The sequence below is a fragment of the Pangasianodon hypophthalmus genome, chromosome 16 (genome assembly GCF_027358585.1).
Source record: "Pangasianodon hypophthalmus isolate fPanHyp1 chromosome 16, fPanHyp1.pri, whole genome shotgun sequence".
NCBI classification, from domain to species: domain Eukaryota; kingdom Metazoa; phylum Chordata; class Actinopteri; order Siluriformes; family Pangasiidae; genus Pangasianodon; species Pangasianodon hypophthalmus.
This window is the reverse complement of record NC_069725.1, coordinates 8,733,817-8,760,669: the sequence shown is the minus strand read 5'-3', so window position 1 is coordinate 8,760,669 and position 26,853 is coordinate 8,733,817. Positions and strand designations below refer to the sequence as shown.

Below are 26,853 nucleotides of genomic sequence, written 5' to 3'. Positions count from 1 at the left end.
GCAGAGCTTAATCTGGAATTGTAATATTTCTAAATCCTATTAGAAAATGACCTCTATTACAGTGTAAATCCTCGTCCCGGCTCCAAAAAGCCAGCAATAGGATTTTGTCAGGAGCACAAGGGTAGATGAGAAAGTAACCATCTTTTTTTCTCTCTTTTTTCTTTTATGGATTTTTCTCTACAGGTCCAACTTGTGCCGATTCTCACAACCCGTGTGAGTCGAACCCGTGCCACCCTTCTTCTCAGTGCCACGTGCTTCCAGAGGGAGGTTACAAATGCGAGTGTCCCATGGGCCGCGAGGGCAAGCACTGCAGAAAAAGTAAGTAGCTCCTTTTCTTCCGAAACCTTATTGATTTCGTATTGATGAAACTTCAGGCGCACGCCGTCGTTTGTTTGGAAAACGATTGAAGAAAAATTTTAGTGAGTGAAAGTGTGAGCGGCTACAGTTTAATGCTGCCTCTCGGAAGGGTGCCTGAGCGAAAGCAAGGCTTTATGTAGTCACTTTGTGGGGGAACACACACACACACACACACACACACACACACACACACACATACACACCATGCATTTCTGAGATGATAATTTTAGTAGTTTGTGCTGATCAGTGTGCTCAAATGCAATTTCAGGGGTAAATGGAGGATGGCTGCATGTACACACACACACACACACACACATACACACACACACACATATACACACACACACACACACACACACACACACACACATACACATCATTTAACACAGAGTATCCCTTTGACCAAGCAAGTCTTCATTAGCAAGTGATTAAAATAAATTGAGGTGAACCAAAATCAATGAGTTGAACGCACCCATCACGTAAAGTGCACTCATTTTTATCACTTAAATCAATGAGATGAGTAATTGTATCAGTCAGACGTGTGTCCTGATTAATGGGGACTCAGTCAGGCAAAGTGTCTGGGGAGAAAAAGGCGCAGGGAGATAAGGGACTGTCAAGTGCAGGAGCGAGTGAGTAGGTTAGACAGACAGAGAGACAGAAGGGTTGGGGATGTGTGACAGTCTCTGTATACTGTCTATAGCAAGCAAGCGAGTGTCTCCTGTGTGAACGCAGGCTGCAGAATGATGACGATGATGATGATGATGATGAGATTTGATGCAACCTCAGCCAGTGTTCTGAGTTCACACTCTCACAGTAGTTTGCCGTAAACACCAGTCTGGGTCTGGACGTTTTTGAAGCTTTTTACGAGTGCATTAGTTCACTGTGGTGTCTGGCTGTGCTTAGCTTAACCCTTAAAAGTCTGTGATGGAGCCTGTGGCATGGAAGATAATGTCTTACATATCGCTGCCACGTATTCTGCCACGTGTGAGAAAATATCGCACAGATTTATCTCACAATTGCAAGTTAGTATCACTCAGTTGCAAATTTTTTTTGACAATTGTGCGTTATCGCTCGATTGCAACTTTTTATCTCACAGTTGTAAGTTAATATCACTCAATCGTGACTTTTTATCTCACAATTGTGAGTTAATATCACTCAATCGTGACTTTTTATGCCACAATTGTGAGTTAATATCACTCAATCGTGACTTTTTATGCCACAATTGTGAGTTAATATCACTCAAGCGTGACTTTTTATCCCACAATTGTGAGTTAATCTCACTCAATTGTGACTTTTTTCTGACAGTTGTGATTTATATCACTCAATCATGACTTTTTATCCCACAATTGTGAGTTAATGTCACTCAGTTGCAACCTTTTATCTCACAATTGTGAATTAATATCGCTCAATCGTGACTTTTTTCTGACAGTTGAGTTAGTGTCGCTCAATCGTGACTTTTTTCTGACAGTTGTGAGTTAATATCACTCAATTGCAACTTTTTATCCCACAGTTGTGACTTAATATCACTCAATCGTGACTTTTTATCCCACAACTGTGAGTTAATATCACTCAATTGTGACTTTTTTCTGACAGTTATGAGTTAATATCACTCAATCGTGACTTTTTATCTCACAATTGTGAGTTATTATCACTCAATTGTGACTTTTTTCTGACAGTTGTGAGTTAATATCACTCAATTGTGACTTTTTTCTGACAGTTGAGAGTTAATATCGCTCAATTGAGACTTTTTATCTCGCAATTGCAAGTTAATATCACTCAACAGCGATTTTTTAATCTCTTAATTGTGAGTTATTTTCACGCAACTGCAATTTTTCCATTCCGTTTGCAAGTTAATATCTTTCAATTTCAGGTTACTAACACAAATGTGATTTCGTATCTCGCAACTGCGAGTTAATATTTCACAATTGTGACTTAGTGCTTCCATTTCCAAAAATCGAACTTCAACAAAACCCAGCAGTGTGTAAACTAGGAATATAACCTCCCTCAAGTATTTTTATCTGCAGAAACTGTCCACTCCAGGACAAGGTATTAGGCTGAACGGAATAGCATGCTTGTGATGTTGGTGTGGCTTGGTTAGGCAGAAACACGAAGTCAGCAGAAAGAGATAAAAAGTTTGCGCTATACTGACTCGCAAATTGTGAGATAAAAAGTCTGTGAAATATTTTCTCATATGTGGCAGAAATGAGCTGGGAGGATATGTGGCTTAATGGGAAAAAAATCATGTTTGCAAATCCAGTCATAGCTTCACAGTTTAGTTTGTTTGTTTTATGAACCAGTCCTAAAAGTCTAAAAGTCTGGTCATTCAGCAGTGGGTTTATGCGCATCATCAATCTGTGTATGCTGAAGAAATGGTATAAAACACCACACACTCTATCTATCTGAAATGGCAGCATTTATTGACTGTTAAACCTAGATTTCAGAAACAGCAGGCGGATAAGCTGTGTAGGGCTCGGCCCACTGCAAACAGCTCACTCTTAGTTCACCTTTCTCTGAACTCCTGTTGCTGGTTCCTCTAAAAAAGGCTTTAACTTCACCCCTGCTTGTAGATTCCACAGGGTTTTTGTGCTTCTGTGTACAAGAGTCAGCGACTGTTTCAAACAATACCCAATTGGTGTTTTTAATCTTTGCATTCCATCCTCCCACCTAAAACAAGCCTTTTTGTAATCCAATACAATTAACAGTGAAATGCTTTAATGTGCTGAATGCGAGTCTGCTCTAATTTGGAGAGCTAAGCTCATTTATGTGTGTGTAAATGCTGGAGTGCTAAAACCATTTTAACATGATGTACTAGCTGCCACTAAAACACCGAAAATGTGCCTTACTTTACAGTATCGGATAAGAAGGGGGCCTACATTCCCTTCTTCAGCGGCGACTCCTACCTCGAGCTGAAGGGCCTCCATTTATACGGTCACGATCTGAGGTAATTGTTGTGTACCATCGCTGCATATTTACACACGCTTTAACACGAGTAACAGCCGTCTGTCACTTCAGGATTACAGCAGTACAATTAGTCATGAAGTACATTAGCCAAATGTAATCGCTAATGGGATAATTGTATGATTTATTGACAGGCAAAAGGTCAGCATGACTGTGGTCCTGCTGGCTAATGACTCAAACGGCATGATCTTCTACAACGGCCAGAAGACAGATGGCAAGGGCGATTTCATCTCCCTTGCATTGAATGATGGCATCCTAGAGTTTCGATATGATCTGGGCAAAGGGCCAGCCGTCATTAGGTAAGCAGAGCTAGCTTTCTCACTCAGGAGATTTCAGTACTTATCATCTTAGTTTTATATGTAGTGAGTGATTTCACTTCTTGTATCTGTGACATAGCGTTACTGGGAGGTATGTGAGGAATAAAACATGACAGAGGAGTGCTGTCATGGGAAAATAATCAACAGCAGATTGTTATCAGCCTGAAGTTGATATTTTTCCTATAACACCACATCCTTGAGTGTTTTATTCCTCTTCTACCACAGGGATTTGCCAACGATTACAATTATGAATTTATTAATGAATCACGCATCACATTGTTTTTGCATTTAGAGTTGCTTTTAATGGTGTGGAATGTCTGTGAGACAGGTTCATTTCTTGTCATCATTTACATTAGGAGCTATAACAGTCATTCCTTTACCAAACTCTCTTTCTCTCTCTCTCTCTCTCCCTCTCTCTCTCTCTCGAAGTTAGTAAGACAAAAAAAACACAGCTTGTCATGTTACAGAGAAAGAGGAATGCGTAAAGTCCTCTGTCCTGCGCACTTTCCTATTGCGGAAAAGTAACTGTTACAAAGTGCTGACACTGGAGTCTTAAATAAAGGGGCAGTTGTGGCCTAATGGATAGAGAGTCGGACTTGCAACCCGAAGGTGAACCTGAAGGTCGTGGGTTCGAGTCTCAGGTCCAGCAGGGTTTGTAGGGGGGGGAGTGAATGACCAGCGCTCTCTCCCACCCTCAAACCAACGACTGAGGTGAGACCCTTGAGCAAGGCACAGAAACCCCCAAACTGCTCCCCGGGTGCCGGAAAAAAAAGGCTGCCCACTGCTCCGGGTGTGTGTTTGTGTTCACTACTGTGTGTGTGCACTTGGATGGGTTAAATGCAGAGCACAAATTCCTAGTACGGGTCACCATACTTGGCCACAAGTCACTTCACTATCACTATCAGTTAAATAAACCTCTTCTTACAGAAACCTAAAAATCCTCTTACAGAAAGCTTCAACAATTATATCAACATTTCCCCCACCATATCAAAAATTAAAATACATTTTTATTTGTTAAATAACAACACGTTTGTTAACCATTGATTATTAGCCTTAGATTTTGTAGACTTACTATAGAAACGATAACGTATTAGAACGAGCACCTTCATATAAACCCGTGATCTGAATTACAGCTGGAACTACTGTCAGAGCTGCTGTTATAGAAAATGAATCAACACTTTTTGACCACTCTGATCTGAGAATTCAGCAGTGCTGTGGTGTAAGAGTAATTAGTGCACTAACTGATGCATTTATACATGTGTGTGACAACAGGAGTAAAGAGAAGCTCAAGCTGAACGTATGGAACACGGTGAACCTGGAGCGAGCAAACCGTAAGGGAGAAATCACTATTAATGGCAAAGACCCAGTCAGAGGAGAGGCTCCGGTAAGACCATGCTAACCCCGTGCTAACCTCATGCTAAACCCATGCTAAGCTTTGCCTGTGTTGATGCAGCTGAGCCAAACGAGGGCAGCCTTGGCCCCATATTACCACCGAGCTGCACTTATCCAGCCCACCTTCCCAACCTTTAATGATAATTTGGGTAAATCTGGGGCCAATTTTCTCTCCTGGCTCACTGTAGTGTCCTGGCTAATGGAAAATCTGAGTGCATCTTGTGGAGTTGCATTTGTAGGTTATGTGGCGTATGTGTGTGAAGCTTTAAAAGTGTTGCCGCAGCGTCCGTGTGTCTTTTTGTATGTGTATAAATGGCACAAATATTGTGACTGCTTTGCTGCACTTTCTGCACGCAATTGTGCACCCACTCACGTTCGTCCGCACAAACCACTTCCTGAGTTTGGTAGGGTTTCTTCCCCCCTTTGTTTTAGTAATTTTTTTTACTCAGAAAACTGACAGAGAACCATGTAAAATAAATCATTTGAACATTTGTCCATTTCTCCAATTAAATAATATTTGGAGAATTGGACAACTTGTGATAGGAGCCATGTAGTCATGTGTAGATTGTATAGAGTGATGTGTATCTTTTTTATTGCTCGTCCTACATTTTTGTAATGGTGCTCAGTTACTGCAGCAGAGGCAGAAAATCTTATTAAAGAAAGAAGATGATGGGAAAAAAATGGGGCAAAGAGAGCAGAAGGGGCTTGTTATGAAAGGCAGACCCCAGGAGAAATATTTTGCTACAGAAGTCTCCACTGCCTCGCCAGCTCGGCTGAAAGAGCTCTAACTACACTATCATGTCACGAAGCAAATATAAACAGTGTGTGGGTGCACTGGTGCAAAACACTCTGAATTTTTTATATTCTCCCAGATTTTTTTTTTTTTAACTTATTGCTCTTTTGAAGCCCTCCGTTTGCTTGCCATGCTTAATGTCTGATGTTTGCATGGAGTTCTATTAGTACTGACATTCTGTTTCTTCTTCTCTGGTAACATTTTGTTTTCTTCCTTCCCTCCCCTTGTGTTGTTGTTTTCGTGCGCTGTCTGGATATCAGAAATCACGCAAGGTAATGACTAAAGCCTGGTCATCCACTCGAACATCTTCATACTCTCCGGCAGCCCCATCAAGTAGCTCGTTGTTCATCTCAGGTCCATTCTCCATTCGACAATAGCAGGCTGAGGAGCTAAGTGATGAGAGAGCTCTGCTTTCACACCATTCCATATGCTAGAGAGAACGATAACAAGAGAGAGAGAGAGAGAGAGAGAAAGAGAGAGAGAGGGGCAGTTGAAACCTCGGTTTGGCTCTCAGCTCAAGCCAGCTGGTATGGGGGCGGTGAGAAAGAGAGTTATCATTTGACCACCATTATTTCAAGCCTTCCTACAACAATGAAACGTCTTCATTAGTTTTGCGTGGGAGGGCCATTAAACAGTCGCGCAGTGCAGGGAGACAGTTAAATAGCAGAGGAGGAGGAGGGAGGAAGGATGAGAGGGGAAGCTAGGAAGAGAGATTGAGAGAGAGGGAGGCTGTGTAGTTGAAAGACAAACTTTGTTCTTTGTTCTTTTTTTTCCCCCTCAGAGAAAATTCCATGTAACAGCCTCAGTCAGGCAGTCAACACATTCCAGCAGAGAGAAACACAGAGAAAGAGAGAGGGATTCATGGAGAAAGTGAATGCATCTTGTCCAAACTCTAGGTTAGGGGTCGTCACCGGGTGGACCGCGGTCCAGACGCGGACCTGGCAAAGTATTTCAGTGGACCGTTTCACGTACATGAAAAACTTTTTAGCTGATAAATGTATAAAAAAAGTGTCCATAGTCTGTTCGTCTATATTTATAAACATGACCAATCACGTTATCCAATCACATGCATTTTTTTACTGAAGGCAGCTCATTAGGGCAGCAACTAGCTACCGCATAGAGATGTTATTTCAGAAAAGGGAGCGTTTTCACAGATTTTTCGTTTTATTTATACCCTCTCTGGTCTTATAGCAAACTGACAACATGACAAAAAAGCAACCACAAAAAGGGAATGTTTAAAGATGATTGGACAAAGAAGTGTGCGTTTATTATCCCCACATCAATTGCTTCATCTGTCCAGAGTTAGAAGTCGTAACATTCATAGTGCCACTACGAAACAAATCATACTTTGAATTTTCTTATTTATAGCCATGAATGGATCACTAATGGTATTAATGGTAACTGTGGTCACCATTCTGTCATTTTAGTTACTTATCTGCAAAGAATTTTATGTAACTGGATCATTGCCAATTTTACTTGAATACCTTTGCTCTGGTGCAAGTGCATGGCAGATTTGTGCCAAGGTTCCTCACTAAAACCCAGCTCAGTCCACAGCGAGCTCAGCTGCACTCCAACAGCACTGGCTATGCTAGCTGGCCCATTCTCCTCTTTGGCCGGGTCTACAGGTCCACTGCCAAGCCTTTTCAAGCCTCAGCCTATTCTTATGCTTGGATAAAAGCTGGACTGGGCACAGAAAACTGCCAGTGCATGTTGGACTTTCCATCTTTTTTTTCACAGCAATTAACTTGGGTTTTATCCTGAAGCAATAATTGCCCTACATAAAATTAAAAAACCTTTAATACTGTACATATGTAGCCTCCTGGAACAAAAAATCCCAGTGTATTTGGAGCAATGTTCATGCTAGTTGAAGAATGATTTCATGGTTATCCATGGTGCGAATGGGACCCTTATTAAGGTTTACAGTTTTAAATTTCAAAGAAATAATCATACATCCATTATACTCATTAAAACACCATCCATATCTGTCGTTTCCATTTCAGTCACTCCGATTCTCTTTGTGTCTCTTCCTCTCTTTTTTTTCCCTCTCTTTCTTATATGTAGAGTCGGAATAATTTGCTATTGAGCTGTACTAAAATCAATTATGCTTCTCATAGATGTGGCTAAGGATCAAATATGAGCTGAATTAATAAATTATAAAACAAACCATCAGTTTCTATTGACGCTGTGATGCCCATTCAGCTATGCTAGTACAAATGTAAAATAAAATAGGGCATGACATATTAAATAGATGAGTTTCAGAGGTGCTGTACTAATAATATCAGTGCCGTACGTTCTCATCCTGCTTTGTTCGATCTACAGAACCAGCACACAGATCTCAACCTGAAGGAATCCCTTTATGTGGGCGGAGCACCAGATTTCCGTAAGCTGGCCAGAGCAGCGTCAATTAAAGCTGGATTTAAGGGAGCCATCCAGAAGGTAATAACTCATTGTGTCAGTCTTACTTACTATTTATGAATATTGCCAATATTATTATTGCATTATTATTGATTTCAGGGTGTCCAGCTTTGGTGCTGTAACACCGCTTTTTGTAACCGTGCTCTGGTTCATTGATCCGTGTTGTTTGGCTTCAGATTACTTTGATGGGCACGCCGATCCTAAAGGCCGATAACGCTCTTCACTCCAGCGACGTGTACATGTACACACACCACCCTTGTTCCACAGATGTGTGCGAGAATGGTGGCGAGTGCAATCCACTGCTAGAGAGCTACGAGTGTGTGTGTCCATTCGGCTTCACGGGACCACACTGCCAGCACAGTAAGTACAATTCTCTGCTCTTACCTTGCTCCTAATCCTCCGACTCTGTAAATCCGCTTTCTAATATAGAATCCATGCCACTTTCCTAGAGATAAGCTTTGCTTAAGCAGGGCTGTAAATTAGCTTTCTGAGCTGGTGCGAGAGGAGTAGCAAGCCCAAATTAAAATATCGTAGCACTGAGATAAAGTCAATAATAATAATTATAAAACGTGTGTATCCCTATAAGTGGTACAATTTGTTATTACTAGTGTGAAATGCACAGATAGCTAATCAATGACAAAATAGATTTTTTACTACATGTGTATTGATGCCACAAAATTGCTCACCTGCCTCCCAACAGCTAAATGTCAACTTTCACTCTTGCTCATAAATTAGTCATAGAAAATCCATTAGGGACTTGGGATTATATCTGTAAATCATGATGCTAATATTTAAACTGGAATTGTTGTGAACGTTTTAATCTGATTTGAGAGGCTTGAGCTAGGCATGACTCACATTGCTGACCTTTGAAATCTTTGGTTCTTTCTTCTCAAGCCCTCTCATCTTGTTGCTCTATTACATAAGGAATAAAACATGACAGGGCATGCTGTTTCCTAACATCTGGGTGGTAACACATCCCACCACCCCGAATTTGATTATTTTCCTAAAACAGCACATCCTGAAGTGTTTTATTACCATCTCTTACACCAAAGCTATTTGATATTGTTATATTTATGTAAGACTGAAACATCATACTTTCAATCCATTAATATTTTCATTTAATGTTGTAGAAGCTAGTTCCCGTTATCACTTACGCTATAGCAGATATAAAAATGCAGTTTGTTATTGAGAAACCACAAAGCATAACATCTTTCTACTTTACTGTGAAATGTTAAAGGTACAGTTTTACCTCTGACTGTTAAAAACACTGACACTGGAGACTCCTTCCTTAAAATGTTAAATAAACATCTCAGAAAGATTCACTATATAACCAATTACGCCTTTTTTAAATAACAGAATGTGTTGTAATCCTTTTTTTCTAATCAATAACATTTTTCTAATCAATAAATTCTAATCAACAACAGGCAATAATATAAACTGTAATAGGAATGCTGTTATAGGAAATTAATCAGTACCTTCTGACCAATCAAAATAAATTCAGCAACACTGTGGTATAAAGAAAAGTAAACCTTTTGCTTTATCATTACATGCACTGACAAATACTTTAAATCTGATTTCCAACTTATTTTATGTGACTATGCTCAGGAGATGCTTAGGCAGATGGTGAATGTTTTCAGTATTGCAAACACTATGTCGTGAAAGTAGTTCACTTAAATTACTACCTTGACTATAACTACCATGAACAATAAGAAACATCTGGATGCAGATATAAAGTATATCTACACTACACTCACACTCATACACACACACACACACACAGGTGCCAAAGTGGAATTCTTCTGGCTTATGCGCTGTTAAGTGTTTATCACATATTATGGTCTTTACAAGACATTGGCTGTGTGTTTATTTTTCAAAGCTATGCATTTGAGAAGCTTTACACCATCCAGTTTCATTTGTATTCTCAACACATGCACACAAGCTACATTAAAACAACTTGAAAAACTTCAAAACTAACCTCATTAACCTTGCGGGGCCTCCTTGCTGTTTCTGTTACATTAATTAAACCACATAGGCATGAAAATTACAATACATCACACTTCCACTCATAATTAATAGGAAGTGGTATATTCCTTACCATCCTCTCATCTTCTCCAGCTACCTACGAGAAAGCAGCCGGAGAGTCCGAGGCCATAGCTTTTGACGGACGAACATTCATCGAATATCACAATGGAGTCACCAAGAGGTAAGGAGGAGTTCTCGCCAACGTTGAAATGTTCTCCTGTGCGCTCTGCATAAGTTATGGCGCCCTCTCTCTGTATTTGCCTGATTATAAGTTAAATCGTTTAGGCCCCTCCTGGTTTGGGCTAATGGCCCGTTCTTTAGCACCCTGTCTCTGGTTTTCAGGGAGTCTCGCTAATTAGTTGGCTGGTTCCAATTACGGTACTGCCTGGAGCGACATGCTTTCAGTACTGTCCTGTGGAGCACTGCTGTATTGTACAAAACCCCTTTCGCCATTACAACAGCTTCAAAACCTCACATCTCTATTAGAGCATATATTGAAAAAGCACCTCTCTCTCTCTAATTGCCTTCTTCTTCAATCATGAGCTAATTCCTTGTTCCAGGAATTCTGAGTTAGCCTCATATGCCTGTGGCTCTTCAGATATTGGGTCAATAGCCATGTCACAATGTTATTCATTTGCTTGTAATAAGTAAAAGGGATACTGCTAAGTGCATTGTGAGGCATCCTATTAGTGGATCCTAATAGCCAATGGCTGTTATATTGTGTTCTAGTAAACAGGAGTTCAGCGGTGGACAAATAAATTCACAAGCCAGCCCACTGTGCAAGCTTCAGTGGGCTTGTGGAGTCCCGTGTTGGTAAATGTAATTAAACTAGGCTAAAACATGGTGGTGCTGTTATAGGAAAGTAATTACCATAAGGGTGGTGTGATGCAGCCCAGCACAAAGGCTTTCCCTCGCTAGCCTCATTCTCTTTAAATTGTTGTTCTTCTTTTTACTGATAAAATGCAAAGTGCAAAGATCACTCCTCTCAAGACTTTTCCTGCACTGGCAAACTTAAAAGAACAGCTTTACCTATTAACACTGCTGCACAGCGCTATTATCAGAGCTGTTGTTATAGAAAATTCATCAACACTGACTGACCTAAAGCTTAAAATCTGAATTAAAACCTGTGGCATAATGTAATTTCACTGAAAAGTATGCCAAGCTAGTTAGCAAGATGTATGCCAAGCTAGTTAGCACTACATTAATACAGACTAGGGATGTATAAGGAATTCCACTTTTGGTGTTGCTTTATTCCTTATCCTCTACTGATAATGTCACTGCCATTTTTCTAGGAAGCTAATACAGCATTGTTCCCTAGTAGCATTGTACTTGAATGACGTTATTCAAATCCAGCTAATGTCTCAATTTTTGCTCAATATGTTTTTAAATGTGAGGTGATGGTGTGGTGTATTAACATTAAAGTGTAATGGCAGTTTTGCAGACTGTACTGTATTTTACTAAGTTTCATCAGCGTTTCTGCCTGACTCGGTATTCATAATTCTGAAAAGATCATATTAGCCATGCAAACTAATTAATCCAGCTAGTAAAAATAGTTCCTACCATGCCTCAAATGCAGCAGATGCTACAGTAACAGCACTGAGGTGTGTTGCACCACCAAGAAATATATGAACTGACTTTAGAATGTTATTTAAATATGAAAAAAATGTGCCTCAAAAATCAGTAGGGAGATTTTTTTTTTTATTATTAGTGACTGAATGCAACAAAAGTATAAAATACTGATCACCCAGACACATTTCTGCCTTTCCCAAGTGCCTGGACTAGTCATTTGTCCACCCCGGCACTCACACACACATTGGACCGCAACATTTTATTAGCTTAATCTTCTGACAATATGGATCGGTGGTTTCTGAACCCCCCTCCCCCCACAAAATTTATTAATATTTAGAGTTCACCTTTCTGTCTGTTTGTACACTCTTTCGTCTACCCTCCTGCCTGTCTTTTTGTCTGTTTGTCTGTCTGTCTTGTCTGTGTCTTATATGAATGTTCCTTGTTGTCTTCTCTCTGCACCCAAGCCAACTGACCAATGAGATCCCTGAGTAAGTAACCAAGGTGTATTCTGGGATAGATACAAGCCAAACTAACCCTGTTGTGAATACATTTCAGTAATTAACCTGATATTTTTCTCAGCATAAATGTAAACATTTGATATTTATTTCAGTTATTGCCCATTAAGAGTCACATAAATGAATATTCATGAAAAAGCAGGGCTCATCTGTTTGAAATCCGTGCTTTGTATTCCTTTTTATTTGCTGGAAAATTCTGTTAATCAGGTGTTTACTTTCTCATAAGGTGCATTAGTTATAGGACCGCATGCTCGGCATGCATGATGAGCATTGTGTTCGGCAAAGACACTGCAGTATACCTCCACAGAAAGCATGCAGAACTCAGTTAGAACAAATATATCCATATACCTGCAGTGAACGTGATTAACTGTTATGTGAATCTGAATGACGCCCCATTTAACTGCTACTTTGATGATTGCTTTGTGTTTTTCACCCTGTGTGAACCCTTCAAACTAGTTTATATCATTTTTGAACAGGCATTTTTTCGGTTAGTGTAGAATTGCCTTTTAACTGCTCCATTAGTGAAATGCCCAATCATTAATGGTCTCCCTTTTAGTAGCACTCACTTTATATTATTTGTTTCTTTCAGAATGTAATTAACTGGGTAATGGCTGTACTGATCCCTGGTTTCAAATTTGGCGGCTTAATTTATTTTAAATTACGCTAAATAGCTCTTGTGGAGAATTCCTCTTAACATTTAAGCCATGTCAGTTTTCTTTGTCAAATCATTAACCATGATATCTAGTAAATGTGTCCCCAGCCAAGAGAGGAAGTAACATATTAATCAAGGATTTGTCTTTTTTTTTTTTTTTTTTTTAATAAAAAGGGCAATCAAAGGCCCTTAACAGAGATGTGCTGAGTAATGTGAGTGGGCTGCCCCAAACGTCAATACAATTTAAGGGCAAGGCCCTCTAAAGTGGCTTTTCCACTGGCCTAATGTTTAATTCGCATCTCTTCCTGTATAAATGCCAAAAAGTTAATGATTTCCTCAGACGACTTTAATACACTGGGACTGTTGCTGGCTGGAATATCGTAATATTGCTTTTACAGTTTACTGGACAGCCCATCTGTCTTCATTCTTACCTGTTTGCTCCGCAACCTTGGATCAATTTCCCAATTCCCTATGATTTCAGTGACCAGTTTTCTACCGCTGCCTTTTCATAATTAGATATTTGACCCCATTGCTATCTTGATGGAGTGCCTTGTTTTTGATTGGCTTTGCCTGAGGAATCTTGATATTGGTTATATAAATCATTCACTCACTTCGCTCACTTGCTCACTCACTCATTTACTCACTCACTCACTCACTTCACACATTCACTCTCCCCAGTTTTTTTGGACTTCCAGTTCATTTTGAAGGTGTGTATTTTTTGTCCCTTGCGGATTGTTCCATTCCCTTCTTCCACTTTCTTTGACAAGTGTCCAAATGTCACTCACTTTCTGGCACTCTGACATCTCATCCACTTGGATAGATGAGGATGAAACCATCATTGATGTAGCACAGGGACACTTGCATGTCCTTGTTGCTATTCTAGTCTTCCTCCAGCAACAGCTCAGTGTTGATCTTCTTATGACATTGTTACCTTGTCCATAAGGGCTTAATAATACATCCACTAGATTAAACTGAAAAACTTCTAGCTCCATGGCACAGGCACTCTCTGGGCTTTGTGCTTCTTTACCCCAGTGAGGTCGCGATCAAAGGTTGTTCCCTTCGCCCTCTTAAGCTTATTGCATGCCCTTTATTTTCTCCCCTGCTCCTCTAAGCCCTGAGTCTTTGGAGACCCCATCAGATCAGAGGTGAGTCCTCCTGTCCGAACTGCATGTCCTGGCATGCCGCCCTCATCCCTCTTTCCTCCACATGGGCTAAATGCCACAGCCTGTATCTTTTATTGAGAAATGACACGCCTCATATTTTCTTCTGGAGATTTCTAAGCAGTACATTTTAGTGGCCTGAGTGGGGCCCTGCCCCCTACAGGCACACAACCCAAATAACGTGACCAGCTTCTGACCATTAAGCTGATTCAGCCTATAATATAAAGCGTAATGAACATGAAGCACCACTCCATTGCACAAAGCACCTCTAAAACGTTAACGAAACCCTTGGTGCATGTTTATTGCAGTGTTTGTACATTGGCGGATTCAGGTTCTGATTTTTAGCACCACTTCAGAGAACTGTCCAGAAGCTCTAGATTGATTCCTAATGATAGCGTGATCATGAAAGGAACAGTTTGGAGAAGTCCAGGGGACTTAAAGCTCTGGCTGGCAGCCCTGTGGTGGGTAAATCTGGTGGAAAGAGTCCAGTCAGCACATTATATGTGTCTCATTAGGGAGGAATTCAATTACACCAAATAATTATGCATCTTTACTCCATCATGGCCTCGTCGAACACAATTTGCATAATGAAATTTTGTCTTTTAATTAAAGAAATGCAACTCTGTAATTATTTCCAATTGTAGAAGTGCTCCTCAAGATGGGTGCCTTCACATAGTGATACACATAGGCGGTGGTGCGATAGATGAGAAACGTGTGTTGGGGCGAGAAGAAAAAAAATAAAAGCACAGCCTGGTTTCTTCCCACTCCTCTGCTTCATGGGTTTGATTCATTTAAGCTGGCGCTAAGCCGTAATGCACGCACGCACTCACGCACACACACACACACACACACACACACAGAGTGTGCTCCACAGTAGAAGACAGCCTGATAGCTCCCTACATTGGAGATGACACACAGTGGTTGACTCTGGACTCTGTTCGCCTCCGCCAGGTTAAACACTCTCAGCTAAAACTCCAAGCTGTATTGTTATCTCAGATCGTTAATCTCAAAACTTGTGTAAACTTCCATCTGTGAGGAACAGTAGCCATGACGCATCAGCAAACAAGCAGTGATCCCACAGTTTGCTAGAACGTGCCAGTGTGCGCGCTGCTCTCCTGTGTGGTGTGAAGATTCATGTCCTCTCGCCACCTGCTCTATCTGCTTTTGTTTGTTTTCCTCAGTTGTCTTTGTGTCCACTGTTTTGTTTTACTCTGTTCTACATTTGTGTTGTCTCGTGTCGTGTCACGTTTTGTCTTGTGTCCTGTTTATTATGTTTTCTTTTTCAGTGTTCCTCCGTTAATCGTTAAATTTCTTCTTTTGATGTTACCAGTTTGATCAAACCCACACACCATCGCCCTCAGACGCACACTTAAGCTCACAATAACGAGTCTCTTAGTACTAAACAAAAGAGCTGTTGTTTAAAAAAATCAGTGTTGTATGTTAGCTGAGGGAGTGAGAGGTGTGTGTGATAAAGAGCGAGTGTGAAGTGGGAGTGTGAGGCGTGTGCATGTGGTGATGAACACGTCCCTGCTGACCAGAGCGAAAGCCCTCGGTACCTCCTGCCTACAGCTATGAGGTTCAAACGTTTGCCCCAGAGGATGACAGGAGGAGGTGGCTCATCACTTCCACCTCCCTACTGAAGTCTGCAACGACTGAACAGATCAAAACCACAGATCAGAGAGCAGCTAATATGAGCATCCTTCCTCCCCGCTCTGCAGGAAAGGAATCACTCTGGGGGACAGCACAGGATGAAGTAAAACATCTTAAGTTGTCGCTAACCTAAACTGTGTCACCAGTTCTATCTCTCATTCTGGCGTTCACGCTCCAAGGTCCCCCTCCCGCAGTGTGCCCTAGTTTACTGATGAACCATGAAGACCCCTCGGGATTTGTCTACACAATCTGCTCTCCCACACACCGCTCATTAGCTTGCCGTCCCACATGGAAACAGCAGGTAGACGTTATCAGGTCTTCCCTTACTATCATATAAACCTTATGAGGACCTTATCAATGTCCAGCCAGGCTAGTTGAATAGATGCAATCTGTTGCTAAATTGACAGCACAGCCTTAGAGCAGAGACTCAAATTGCGAATTACCATAATTTCTAAAATGGACTGAAGTAATAATAATGGTACTCAACCAGTAAGCATGTTTTAACACTAGGAGGCACTATCACCTAAAACAAATTTAAAAACTGGTTATCAAACCATCAAAAGTTTATTGAACTGGGTTGGCATGGTGGCACTAAAGAAATAGAAAGTGAAGGCAGATGATTTGCAGCCTACTGTTCATTAATTGTACAGCAGAAAGCAACAACCAGAACGCCAATCTGTCCTTCTTTACCTTGTTATTTCTTGCTCCTGGTCAAACTGTGTACGTGTTCATCAGTATCATAAGTAAAAGCCTAAATTTGAGTTTTTCTGTAATTCTCCATCAAAATTCACTAACTACCTCTAAACATCTTTTCATTATTTTGTCACCATGCACACACTGGCAAGAAAGAAATGATATTAAAAAATAATATCATATCCTGTTTCATGTTCAGAGCCTTACAAACATCCTCAGAGGATGACTGTAACACAGGAGCAAGAGTGCTGAATCTTATGAGCAGGACATATCTGTTACATGCACTCATCTCTCTTTTTCCTCCCCAATGTAGTGAGAAGGCCTTGCTGGTGAACAAGTTTGAGCTGAGCATCAAAACTGAGGCCACTCACGGCCTCCTCCTGTGGAGTGGGAAGGGCGTGGAGCGCTCTGACTACATTGCGCTGGCCATCGTGGATGGACGTGTCCAGATGACCTATGATCTCGGTTCCAAACCAGTAGTCCTGCGATCATCAGTGCGGGTCAACACAAATCAATGGATCCGCATTAAAGCCAGCAGGTATGCTGAAACTTGAGCAATAGAATAAGTTAAAAGTACTGTATATAGTGTACTGTATGTGACCCTCTCTCTCTCTCTCTCTCTCTCTCTCTCTCTTCCTCTCTGATTAGGGCGCTGAGGGATGGATCTCTGCAAGTTGGCAATGAGGCAGCAGTGACAGGCTCCTCACCTCTGGCTGCCACCCAGCTAGATACAGACGGTGCTCTTTGGCTGGGTAAAGCACCTCTACATCCTGTTCTTCTATTTCTTCTCTTCTTAGTCTTTTACTATATACATTCATATATAGATTGTGCGCACCTTACATAATGTAATATATTTAGTAATCACACTCATCCTGAATACGCTGTGTATTGTAAAGCTGAATTCCTCTGAAGTGTGAAACGATCCATAATTTGATACATCACTAGTGTTTTGTGTGCACATTTTTTTTTTCATAATAGGAGACAGTAGATATATCTCACTATGATCTTATTGATGTTTATTTAATTAACATATTATTGATTTAGTTTTAGTTTCTTTCCTTTCTTTTCAATGATGACCTGAACCCTTTCAGTCTTCAGCTTTTTTCAGCTCTTTTATGCGTTTAAATGCCGTACCTTCTTGACGCCGTATACTATCTTCAAAAAATTTTGTCTCCACCGCACTGAAAACTGAATACAGGAAGTGGCATGACAATGTTCAACACCCAACCACACAAGTGAATAGTTTTCACACATGATGCAAACTTTCACACAAGGCATTTTCATATATGCAGTGTTTAGTCATTTTAAATCACACCCTGGTGCCTTTACCTCCTTAATGTTGTTTGTTTAGGCAGGAATCGCCCTCGAGTGTTACTGTGTTCACAGCTTCCTTACTCTTGCCTCTTCCCACACACGTCTTAACGAATGTTTTTTGCCTTATGGTTTGTTAAAATATGTGCAGTGTGAAACAAGTCAAACCTATCAACTTAACTCTGATTCGTTTTCAACAAACAGATAAATACGTGAGACAGCAATCTTGAAGTGAACCCCAGTCCCTTGGCTGATTTTTCTGGAACGAACCAAACAGAATTCTTAGTGCAAAGAGCCTCAGGTCTTAAAACAAGTTCAAGAAAACACCATAAGACTCTGTAAGGTGTCATAAGACTACAGGCTTCTGAGTGAAACTCATCTAAATCATCTACTCATCTGCCTCGGAGAAATGCTTTACTGATTCTCCTACAGTTTTAATATTTATACAGTGTGTCTCGGTACTGTTTGTTTTGAACGATCGTTGACTGGTCATTTATGGAATAAGAATATGACTGTGTTATCTCTGAGTCTCACTACTGCCTCAGTGTTTGCTTTTAATCTAGGAAGAGCACTATTATAGGGAGGATTTATGAAATATTAAGTGAATGACTCTGGGTGCACATTGGGAAATAAGCATTGTAGATGTAAGGAATAAAACACAATGGGGTGTGCAGTTATAAGAAAATAATCAATGATAGGGTGGTGTGATGTAGCCTGTTACCAGCCAGTTGACTATTTTCCAATAACCGCACATCCCAAAGTGTTTTATGCCTCATATATCACAGCAAAAAAATTACACACTGTACTTTTTATCCATTTATAGTTCCATTTAATGTTGTGGAACCTTTGGAAACAAGATAGTTCCTGTTATCACTAATGTTATAGCTACTATAAACAGTCGTTCCCTCGCCAGCCTCACATTTTTTTTTTACTCTCTTGAAGTTGCTAATGCGAAATAAAAGCAGCTTGTCATGTTACAGAGCAACCAAAGCCCTCCATCCTGAAGACTTTCCTGTGTAGGAATAGCTTTACCTTACCTCTGTGCCTTGTGTAGCTTTAGCTTTACCTCTGAGTGCTACGAAGTACTGACACTGGAGACTCCTTCCAAAAATGTTAAATAATAATTTCCTTAAAGAATGTTTCCTCATAACAACAATTGCAATTACAACAATCAGTTTATTATTAGATTAGGTGGAGCATCTGCCACATATGTTGGCACTCTTGTCAGAGCTGCGGTTATAGAAAATAAATCACCCTTCTGACCAGTCAGATTTGAGAATTTAACACCACTGTAGTATAATGTAGATTTATCCCATAGTATCCCATAGAGACACTGGCCTGTATAGGTTGCAGTCTCTCCTGCAGGCTGTGTGACCCATTTAAACGAGTGTCAAAGATTGACAGAACTGGGAGACAGCACAGAAAAGTTGAAAACATTGATAGAACTGAAATATTGAAGTCTCTTGTTTAAAAATTTTCACAAGTTCAAGTGCATTGAGAAGTGAAGCCCCCACCACCTCTGTTCCAAAGCAATGGAGCAGGTGCCGCAGTCACCCCGCAGCTAGAATACATTATCCCCCAGCAACTCGCACATCAAGAGCCTCTTCTTAAAATCCCCTCTTTCATTCCTGATTATTTATTTACTTATTCAGCTGTACGTCGCATGAAATTAACCCAGTAGATCCTCCTATTCTGCAGCTCACAAGCAGATTAAAGAGGAAGGGAGTAAGAAAAATAGGCAAAGGAGATGAATCGCAGGATGCACAGAGTGAAGCAGCTCATCTTTAGGCATGCTGGCACTGCTACAATCCGAGAAAATGTGAGTCAAGAGTTTTCAAAAGTGGAATGTGTCTAGTGGAAAAGAATAGCACTCTCACTCTTGAGCTGTCAGAGCGTATCCCCACAGCCGAGCCCAACGCTTTTTGATCTGCTCACCTGTTTGAGCGTTACGCTCTCTTTTTATCATCCCTCTTTCCAGCACTTCATACCAGCTTTCCCACAAAAGCACACCCTCACGTTTCTCATTTCCTTTTATATATATATATATATATATATATATATATATATATACATATATATATATATATATATACTAGACACATATATATATATATATATATATATATATATATATATATATATATATATATATTACAGAATGTATTGGCACACCTTGCTGCATGGTCGCTTTGGTATTATTATGCTTGTGATTCTTTCAAGATGAAAATAAAAACTGAAAAAAGTGAGATTGTCCAATATAATACCATTAGTAAGCTGTAAGGATTCAGGAGGGATGGACAGATAGCTTTTGAATTGCTGAACAAGTATTTATTTCTTCACTTATTTGTTCGCTAGGTGGTGAAACATAGTCCTTGTTGTGGAATTGTATCGTTACCCAGTTATGAAATTGTCTCATGATAACCAGCTAGTGACTGATGGTGATTGGTGTGAGTCTCTGTAATATCTGACTTAGTTATATCAGGCAAGAGTAAGTGGTTTGAGACATTTGCTCACCCTATGTGTGCATATTTTCTACACACATAGTCTTTTGTTTCTGCTAGTGTGCTAACATGATCAGTGTAGTGCCAAGTGTTTTTGGCAGGCTGGAGAACAGAATTCATGGATCAGTTACAAAATACATAGAGAACACAGTTTGGGTAATAAAAATACCCAGAAAGGAAGCAACCAGACATGACAGTTTTGTTCCCTACACTGTATTTTAGCTAGCTAGCTAGAGTTATTGCTAGCTTTCTGCTAGCAAATAGCTCTTTATTTAGGATCTTGCAGAACAAGCACATTCACACAGCCTCATCAGTGATCAATAAAGTTTTTTTTTTTTTCTCACAGTGGGCCTCATTTATCAGTCTTTTAGCTAAGTCGTGTGTAAATGTTTTGCGTAAGCCAAACGGAATGAAAATTTTCTACTGAATTTACAAAAGTTTTGGAAAGGCTGATTTTCTTCGTACGATTCGCGTTCGAAGTGCAAAGCGCATTCCTGACACACCTCGTTTGCATTTAGTGACACCCACAAAACTCCATAAAAGGTCAAGTCCTTCATTTCGAAGGAGCATGAAATGAACGATGAGGGTAAAGGCTAAAAGACAGAAGTGGAAGTTATTTTGACTCACTTCTATGCTGTTAATATATAATATTAATAATACTAAATCTTAAATAATGCTAAATCTTCCATCAGCAGAGGCATTTGTTTACGGCTTACAGCTACGCGTAGATAGACCGGCCCGCTCTCTCTTTTATATGCCAGCATTTCTTTTATCATAGTTGAATGATTATTGTTATTTGTCTTAATTTATGGATTTTCTATTCTTTAATTAATGCCAATAATTTAAAATGACTGGTTTTCACAAAATTTTCTCGATGATAGTCCTATCCACCTAGTGAACTAGCAGGTTTATGATAAAGACTATAAAGCACTTCTATAAATCACTTTTCAATAAATCGTCTGCTAAATGCTTTAAACATAATGAAAATAAGCAGTTGAACCTCGACAGTATATTTCATATAAAAAGTGCAGTAATCCATGGAAATTATATGATTTGAAGTTGATCAACTCAAGGTTTACATTAGTAAACCTTACACACACTCGGGAGCATGAGTAGGTTATGAAAGTTTTTTCAGAATTTTACTTGATGTTTATGAAAACCAAATGTCTTGTGTAAATGCTCACCACCTTCTGAGCATTGGCCCACTACCTTATGTCAGTACTATTTAGGCATCCTATATAGCATGTCATATGTGGTTTAAATTTTCTCAGAGTGTTGAAAAAGTGCAACACAATCTGTTTTTTTTCCCACAAGTAGCTTGCAGTTGTATTTTCCTCCCAGCAGCTTTAAAATAAGTTCTTCAAATGACTTCTAAATTGGTTCTGGCTGGCTTTAACAATGATTGGTGTTGTAATACATCTTGAGCCCATAACCTTTAAAATCAGATATTTACTGTGTGCGTTTCCTGTTATTTTCCTCTATTTTCTTCTCCATGCTCATGTTTTTTTCTATTATTCTCTTCCTTTCTTTCATTTCCCTGCTCTCTGCCTCCCATAGGTGGTCTTGAGGATATGGCTGTGGCCCGCCGCCTTCCCAAGGCCTACAGCACAGGCTTCGTGGGCTGCGTGAAAGACGTGATCGTAGACGGCGTGGATTTGCATCTAGTGGAAGACGCCTTAAACAGCCCCAAAATATTACACTGTTCAGCCAAATAACCTGGCACCACCTCCCTCCCAACACCATGTCTACTGCTGTAATTATTTTCTATTTTTGTATACTTTTCATTGCTTTTTATATTGGAAAAAAATGGCATTGTTTTAATTTTGGTTTGTTTCCATTATATATATATGGTTTATTTGGATCTGCGCCTCCATTTATCTACAGTTTTTTTTCCCAAATTGCAGTTACATGGTGTCACAAGACAAGAAAATATGTATTATATTTGTGGTGTTGTTTTTAGAACACCAAAAAAAAAAAATCATTATCTTGCTCATTACTTGAAATGGTGAATAAGGTAGGTGCTGTTTGTCCTCTCTCGACTGCCTTCTCTGGGTGCCATAATTTCCTACGTTGTAGTACACCATGTACATTCCACTCAGTCACTGCTGCAGGTAATGCCTATTATTTCGAGCAGCGTTTTCCGAACAAAGCATGTGTGACTTTTGGCTTTATCAACAACAGACTGTCACTGTTAACTGAGCTGAACAAGTGTACGAGTCCCATTAGAACAGTAACCAGGGTCCAGCCACATTGCTCTTAATGTTTTTAAGCTCCTCGCTAATACAGAGCTTCAGAGCTTGTCAACAAAAAAAGAAATTTGCATAGATCTTCAGAAATGTCTGAAATATCAAGCTGAACTCTCAGTAACTGACACGTGAGATGTTATCAGTAGATAGAACAATAATACATGAGACTGTGAATAATGAGAAAAAATCTTTCCCATCACAAGCATCCGTCTCATGTGTTGTGCGCCGTATCTAATCCTGAAGAATGACCACTTGCTGCATGCAACCTTTTAAATGTCAAGTTCATTTTGCCTTGGTTTATCTTGTGCTTTCTTATTCCTTTCAGGGCATAAACTGAGTTTGGCAGGTTGCATTGAAATGTATATGTTTCTTCTGATATGAGGGTTTTTTTTTTTTTTTTTTTGCTTGTTTGTTTGATTGGTTGGTTGTTTTTTTTTTTTTCTGAGTTTGGGTGAATGAAACGATGGACCTCATTTTATATGTATCAGTCTGTCATGCTCTAAAAGCAAGAAACGCTTGCTACACTAGTCTCTACCATGAGGAGGCACCGTAGCACAAGGAGATGAAATGGGAGCGGCAGGAAACAGATGACAGCAGGGCGGTTGCCAGAACACTGATATGTCCTTGGAATTTTCAGTCATTCCTGATCTCGTCAGGATTTTCTTCGAACGTCGCTTTAAACAATACCGTCAGCACTTGCATCGGCAAAAGGGACGTCTAGACCCTTGCATTTGATGTCTAGACACTTGCATTTTCTGACTGGGGTCCTGGATCAGCTGGTAGAATAAGCAAACGTATCGAAAACAATAACAAATGAAACAAAATAGTAATAATAATATTATTAATAATAATTATAATAATAATGCATGGGGTTTGTTATATGAAAATGATTTTTGTAACATGTTTGAAGACAAATGTGATGCGATTGTTTGTACTGCTGACCTGAACATTGTACGAAATACTTTTAGTTTCAATACAAGTCCAAAAACTAAAAATATATGCTTGTTCATAGTAAAGTATCATGTTATTTTGTGGAGAGAAAACTATATTTCTTTCATTTCTTTTTTTCCTTTCATTTACTTTTCTTTCTTTTTTTTTTTTTTTTTTTAAAGCAGTGAGACAACCGAAATCGTTTTATATAGCCCTATCACTATGTAAATGAATAAAGTGCATTTGTGGATTTTTTTTTTTTTTTTTTTTTTTTTTTTTTAGTATCATACACTGGAAGCAATTCTAACTTGTCTGTTCATTTCACATATTCTGTTCCTGGGGAGAAAAAGATCACATATTGATATATACTGATTTACAGTGAGGGGATTTCAAGTGTTACAAACCAAAACTCAACAGCCCAGTATTTCTGCATTAGCTGAACATCTATCCTCTGTTACATCCTCATCGGTTTATTGTTATCTTTTCCCCTTCGTGTGTAATTCTTTTTTAAAACATTGTTCAGTGGCTGTGTAACAAAAGGGACCTCCTGCATGCTTGGAGGGCGCTGAAAGGACAGAGTGCTGGGCTCATGAAGATGGGGCGCACGCATGAACATCCACTGTCTGGATGGGAACTGTCTGAGAAATGCCTTAAACCCATCTTCACTCACCGGTGACAGAGTCAACGTCTTTAATAATCTACTCCATGCTCTCTGTTTAGCCACTATATTAGCCACATCACCACATCATGTAAATGAATTCATAGATATTAATATTTGTATTAATACTGTTTATGAGAATATCCCAGAATGCCTCAAAAAAATAGATGTTCTGGACTCTACAGATAGAATATTTACTGTATAAATGCTATTTTCAATATCTATTTATGTCTTTGAGTGGATTCCATTACTGGCCTTTGTAAACTACTGTTTTGATTAAAATATACCTGAAGGGCAGTGCTCAGAATGAGAGTGGCATGACATTCCCATTACTAACTTTATTACTTGTGTCTTGTGTTCCCACCACCATGAAATAAAGTGTAAAACAAACCGATCTGCCTAAGGGACCTGTTTGTTTCAATACTGGTGAAAAACATCAGATTTGCTAGACCAATGTGAGAATTTAAAGGAAAAGTCCACCCTTAAACACATGAAATATATTTACATTGAAATATGTGTGATGTGTTTAGCAGCTATGGTGTTAATTTGTTGGTTAGTGCTGTGTTTTCTTTATTCTTGTGTGATTTGTGGCATTTGTGCACCGCACTGATGTCACAGGGAGCAATTAAGTGGTGTTTAATAGAAGAAAAAAAATTAAACAATCTCAAACATAAGGGATAACGGTAAGGGTTTACTGTTAGATCTGAAGAACAAAAGAGCAAACAGTAAACTTATCTTACTCAACATTTCCATTGACATTCCTGTCATAATTAAATAAGAATGTAGCAAGAGTAGAGACAGCAAACTTTGTAGAATTTCCAGAAATGCAATGCATCTATATGACTCAGTTGCGCTGAATTACGGCTGCTCAGCTAGGTAGGCCTTAGATAGGATAAGTAACATGAAAGCTGAAGCTTTTGAGTACAGGTGAGGAGATGAGAGTGCTGGACAGACTAAAGGACTAAAGTGCTGCTGCATCGATCTCGAGGTAGAAATGAAATCCCATCGGCGCCACTATCAGTGGCCACTCGAGCGGCATTGTGGGTAATGAAGGAAACAGTTACCCAGTGAAAATAGACTAACTTGTTGCTGAATTTTAAAAAAAAAAGGCAACAAATCATCTGCACTATTAAAATTAACATTAATTATAAATTCTCATATAAAAGTCATTCATGTTGGATTTTTCCTTTAAGGATATACAGCTTCTAATGCTAAAAGAAGTATTTTTTTAGGGATGAGCATAATCAATATCACATCAACACCACATATAATGATAATGTCTAATTTTGGTCTCATTTTTCCCTTTTTTGTGAAGAAAGTCCAGATATTTTACTGTGGTTTTGCATTGTAATGAACACAAAGCATACATCTTTTAAACAAAATGCTTAATAGTACAGCTGCCGCATGCTATACGTAAGCCCTGGTTCTTAGGTTTGTCATTCCCTACTGGAAAATCCTAACTCTATTTCTGAATAATGCACCGGCTACCATCCGTCTAAACAAAATGTAATCCAACATGGCTATCTCGGGGTTGCCTGAACACGCTCAACCACCAAATCCTATCAAAGAGCCGAGTCATGTGACAGCTGATGGAAAAATCCATTTGATTCTGCTGGATGGGAAATAAGGATGAAATGATCCATCCCTGGATGAGCAGAGACCCTCTGTGTGTTTTTCGGGCTCCCACTGGTGTAATAAAGGAGCCTTTTAGAGCTCGTAACAAGGCTTCAGCTGTCTGGGCACGTCAACGCCTCTGTGGCTCCCATTGTTTCTGTCCAAGGGTTTTTTTTTTTTTTTAGTTTAGACTCCTTAGGCAGTGAAGTCACAGACACATCCTGGATGGGGTCTGGCCTCTCCCCTGCCATGCCAAAGCATTCCTTACTGTCTCCATAAAGCATACTGATAAAGGGATTATAGAGAATAAACATAATGTGTTCAGGTTACAGTTTTTAGTGTTTCACACTACGGCAAATACACTCGAAATAGTGTGCACAATATATATTATATTTGTACACATGACTGTAACTAGCTATTAGGACACTGAGAGCCGGACCTCAGTAGTTTCAGAAGGTTTGTGGTTTTTTTGTGTCTATTTACTGGTGCTTGGGGTGAAAAAGCTGCCATTTGTATCTTTTACTTTAAATGTAGACACTAGAAAAGTTTACATGCACACTTTCTTATTAGTTACTGAACATAACATTTTTTTTCCCTAGAATTGAATATTAATCAACTTGTTCAATGAAAACAATTTTTTTGTGTGTCAGCATAATATACAAAATAATGAATGTTTCTGTTCAGCAATATTCAGTGACTAGATAAATAGACAATTTATTAATGGTCAGATCTCGACTCTATTTATCTGTTCTTCAATATGAAATCAGGTCACTGTGACAATTTCGCAAAAAATATTGATATGACTTCAGTTTTGAGGCCAGTAAAAATTTAAGCAGACGAAATGGTGGAATATTCTTCGTATATTGTGTGATCCTTTAACATGAAGTCAAGTCACTGTGTCATTTTTAAGAAATGTGAAAAGCAAACTTCATATTTCTAAGCTATTGTGAAATAAGCTAATTTTGGAGGTTGGAATCAAAAATTGAGTTAGGCTGCCTTGTAAACCAAATTCAACTGTCTTACAGTCTAACTGAATGGATGATTATATGTAATCTCCAAATCATTCAACTGTCTTACAGTCTAACTGAAGAATGGAAGAA

At 39.4% G+C, this 26,853-nt stretch overlaps 1 protein-coding gene across 6 annotated transcripts in view; it reads left to right on the top strand.

The window, feature by feature from the left end:
- Positions 1 to 24,533, top strand: part of agrn (agrin) — a 234,243-nt gene extending 209,710 nt beyond the window's left edge. For 4 of the 6 annotated variants that reach the window (XM_053240742.1, XM_053240743.1, XM_053240747.1 and 1 more), the window contains 12 exons: positions 184 to 318; positions 3,208 to 3,298; positions 3,450 to 3,614; positions 4,905 to 5,016; positions 8,137 to 8,253; positions 8,409 to 8,592; positions 10,348 to 10,435; positions 12,288 to 12,311; positions 14,103 to 14,135; positions 16,807 to 17,031; positions 17,142 to 17,245; positions 21,863 to 24,533. In XM_053240742.1, the coding sequence (XP_053096717.1) occupies positions 184 to 318; positions 3,208 to 3,298; positions 3,450 to 3,614; positions 4,905 to 5,016; positions 8,137 to 8,253; positions 8,409 to 8,592; positions 10,348 to 10,435; positions 12,288 to 12,311; positions 14,103 to 14,135; positions 16,807 to 17,031; positions 17,142 to 17,245; positions 21,863 to 22,020 (1,436 nt within the window). In that variant the 3' untranslated portion in view covers positions 22,021 to 24,533. The remainder of the gene's footprint in view (positions 1 to 183; positions 319 to 3,207; positions 3,299 to 3,449; positions 3,615 to 4,904; positions 5,017 to 8,136; positions 8,254 to 8,408; positions 8,593 to 10,347; positions 10,436 to 12,287; positions 12,312 to 14,102; positions 14,136 to 16,806; positions 17,032 to 17,141; positions 17,246 to 21,862) is intronic. The other 2 variants (XM_053240744.1, XM_053240745.1) reach the window with 2 other exon arrangements.
- Positions 24,534 to 26,853: the final 2,320 nt, after the last annotated feature.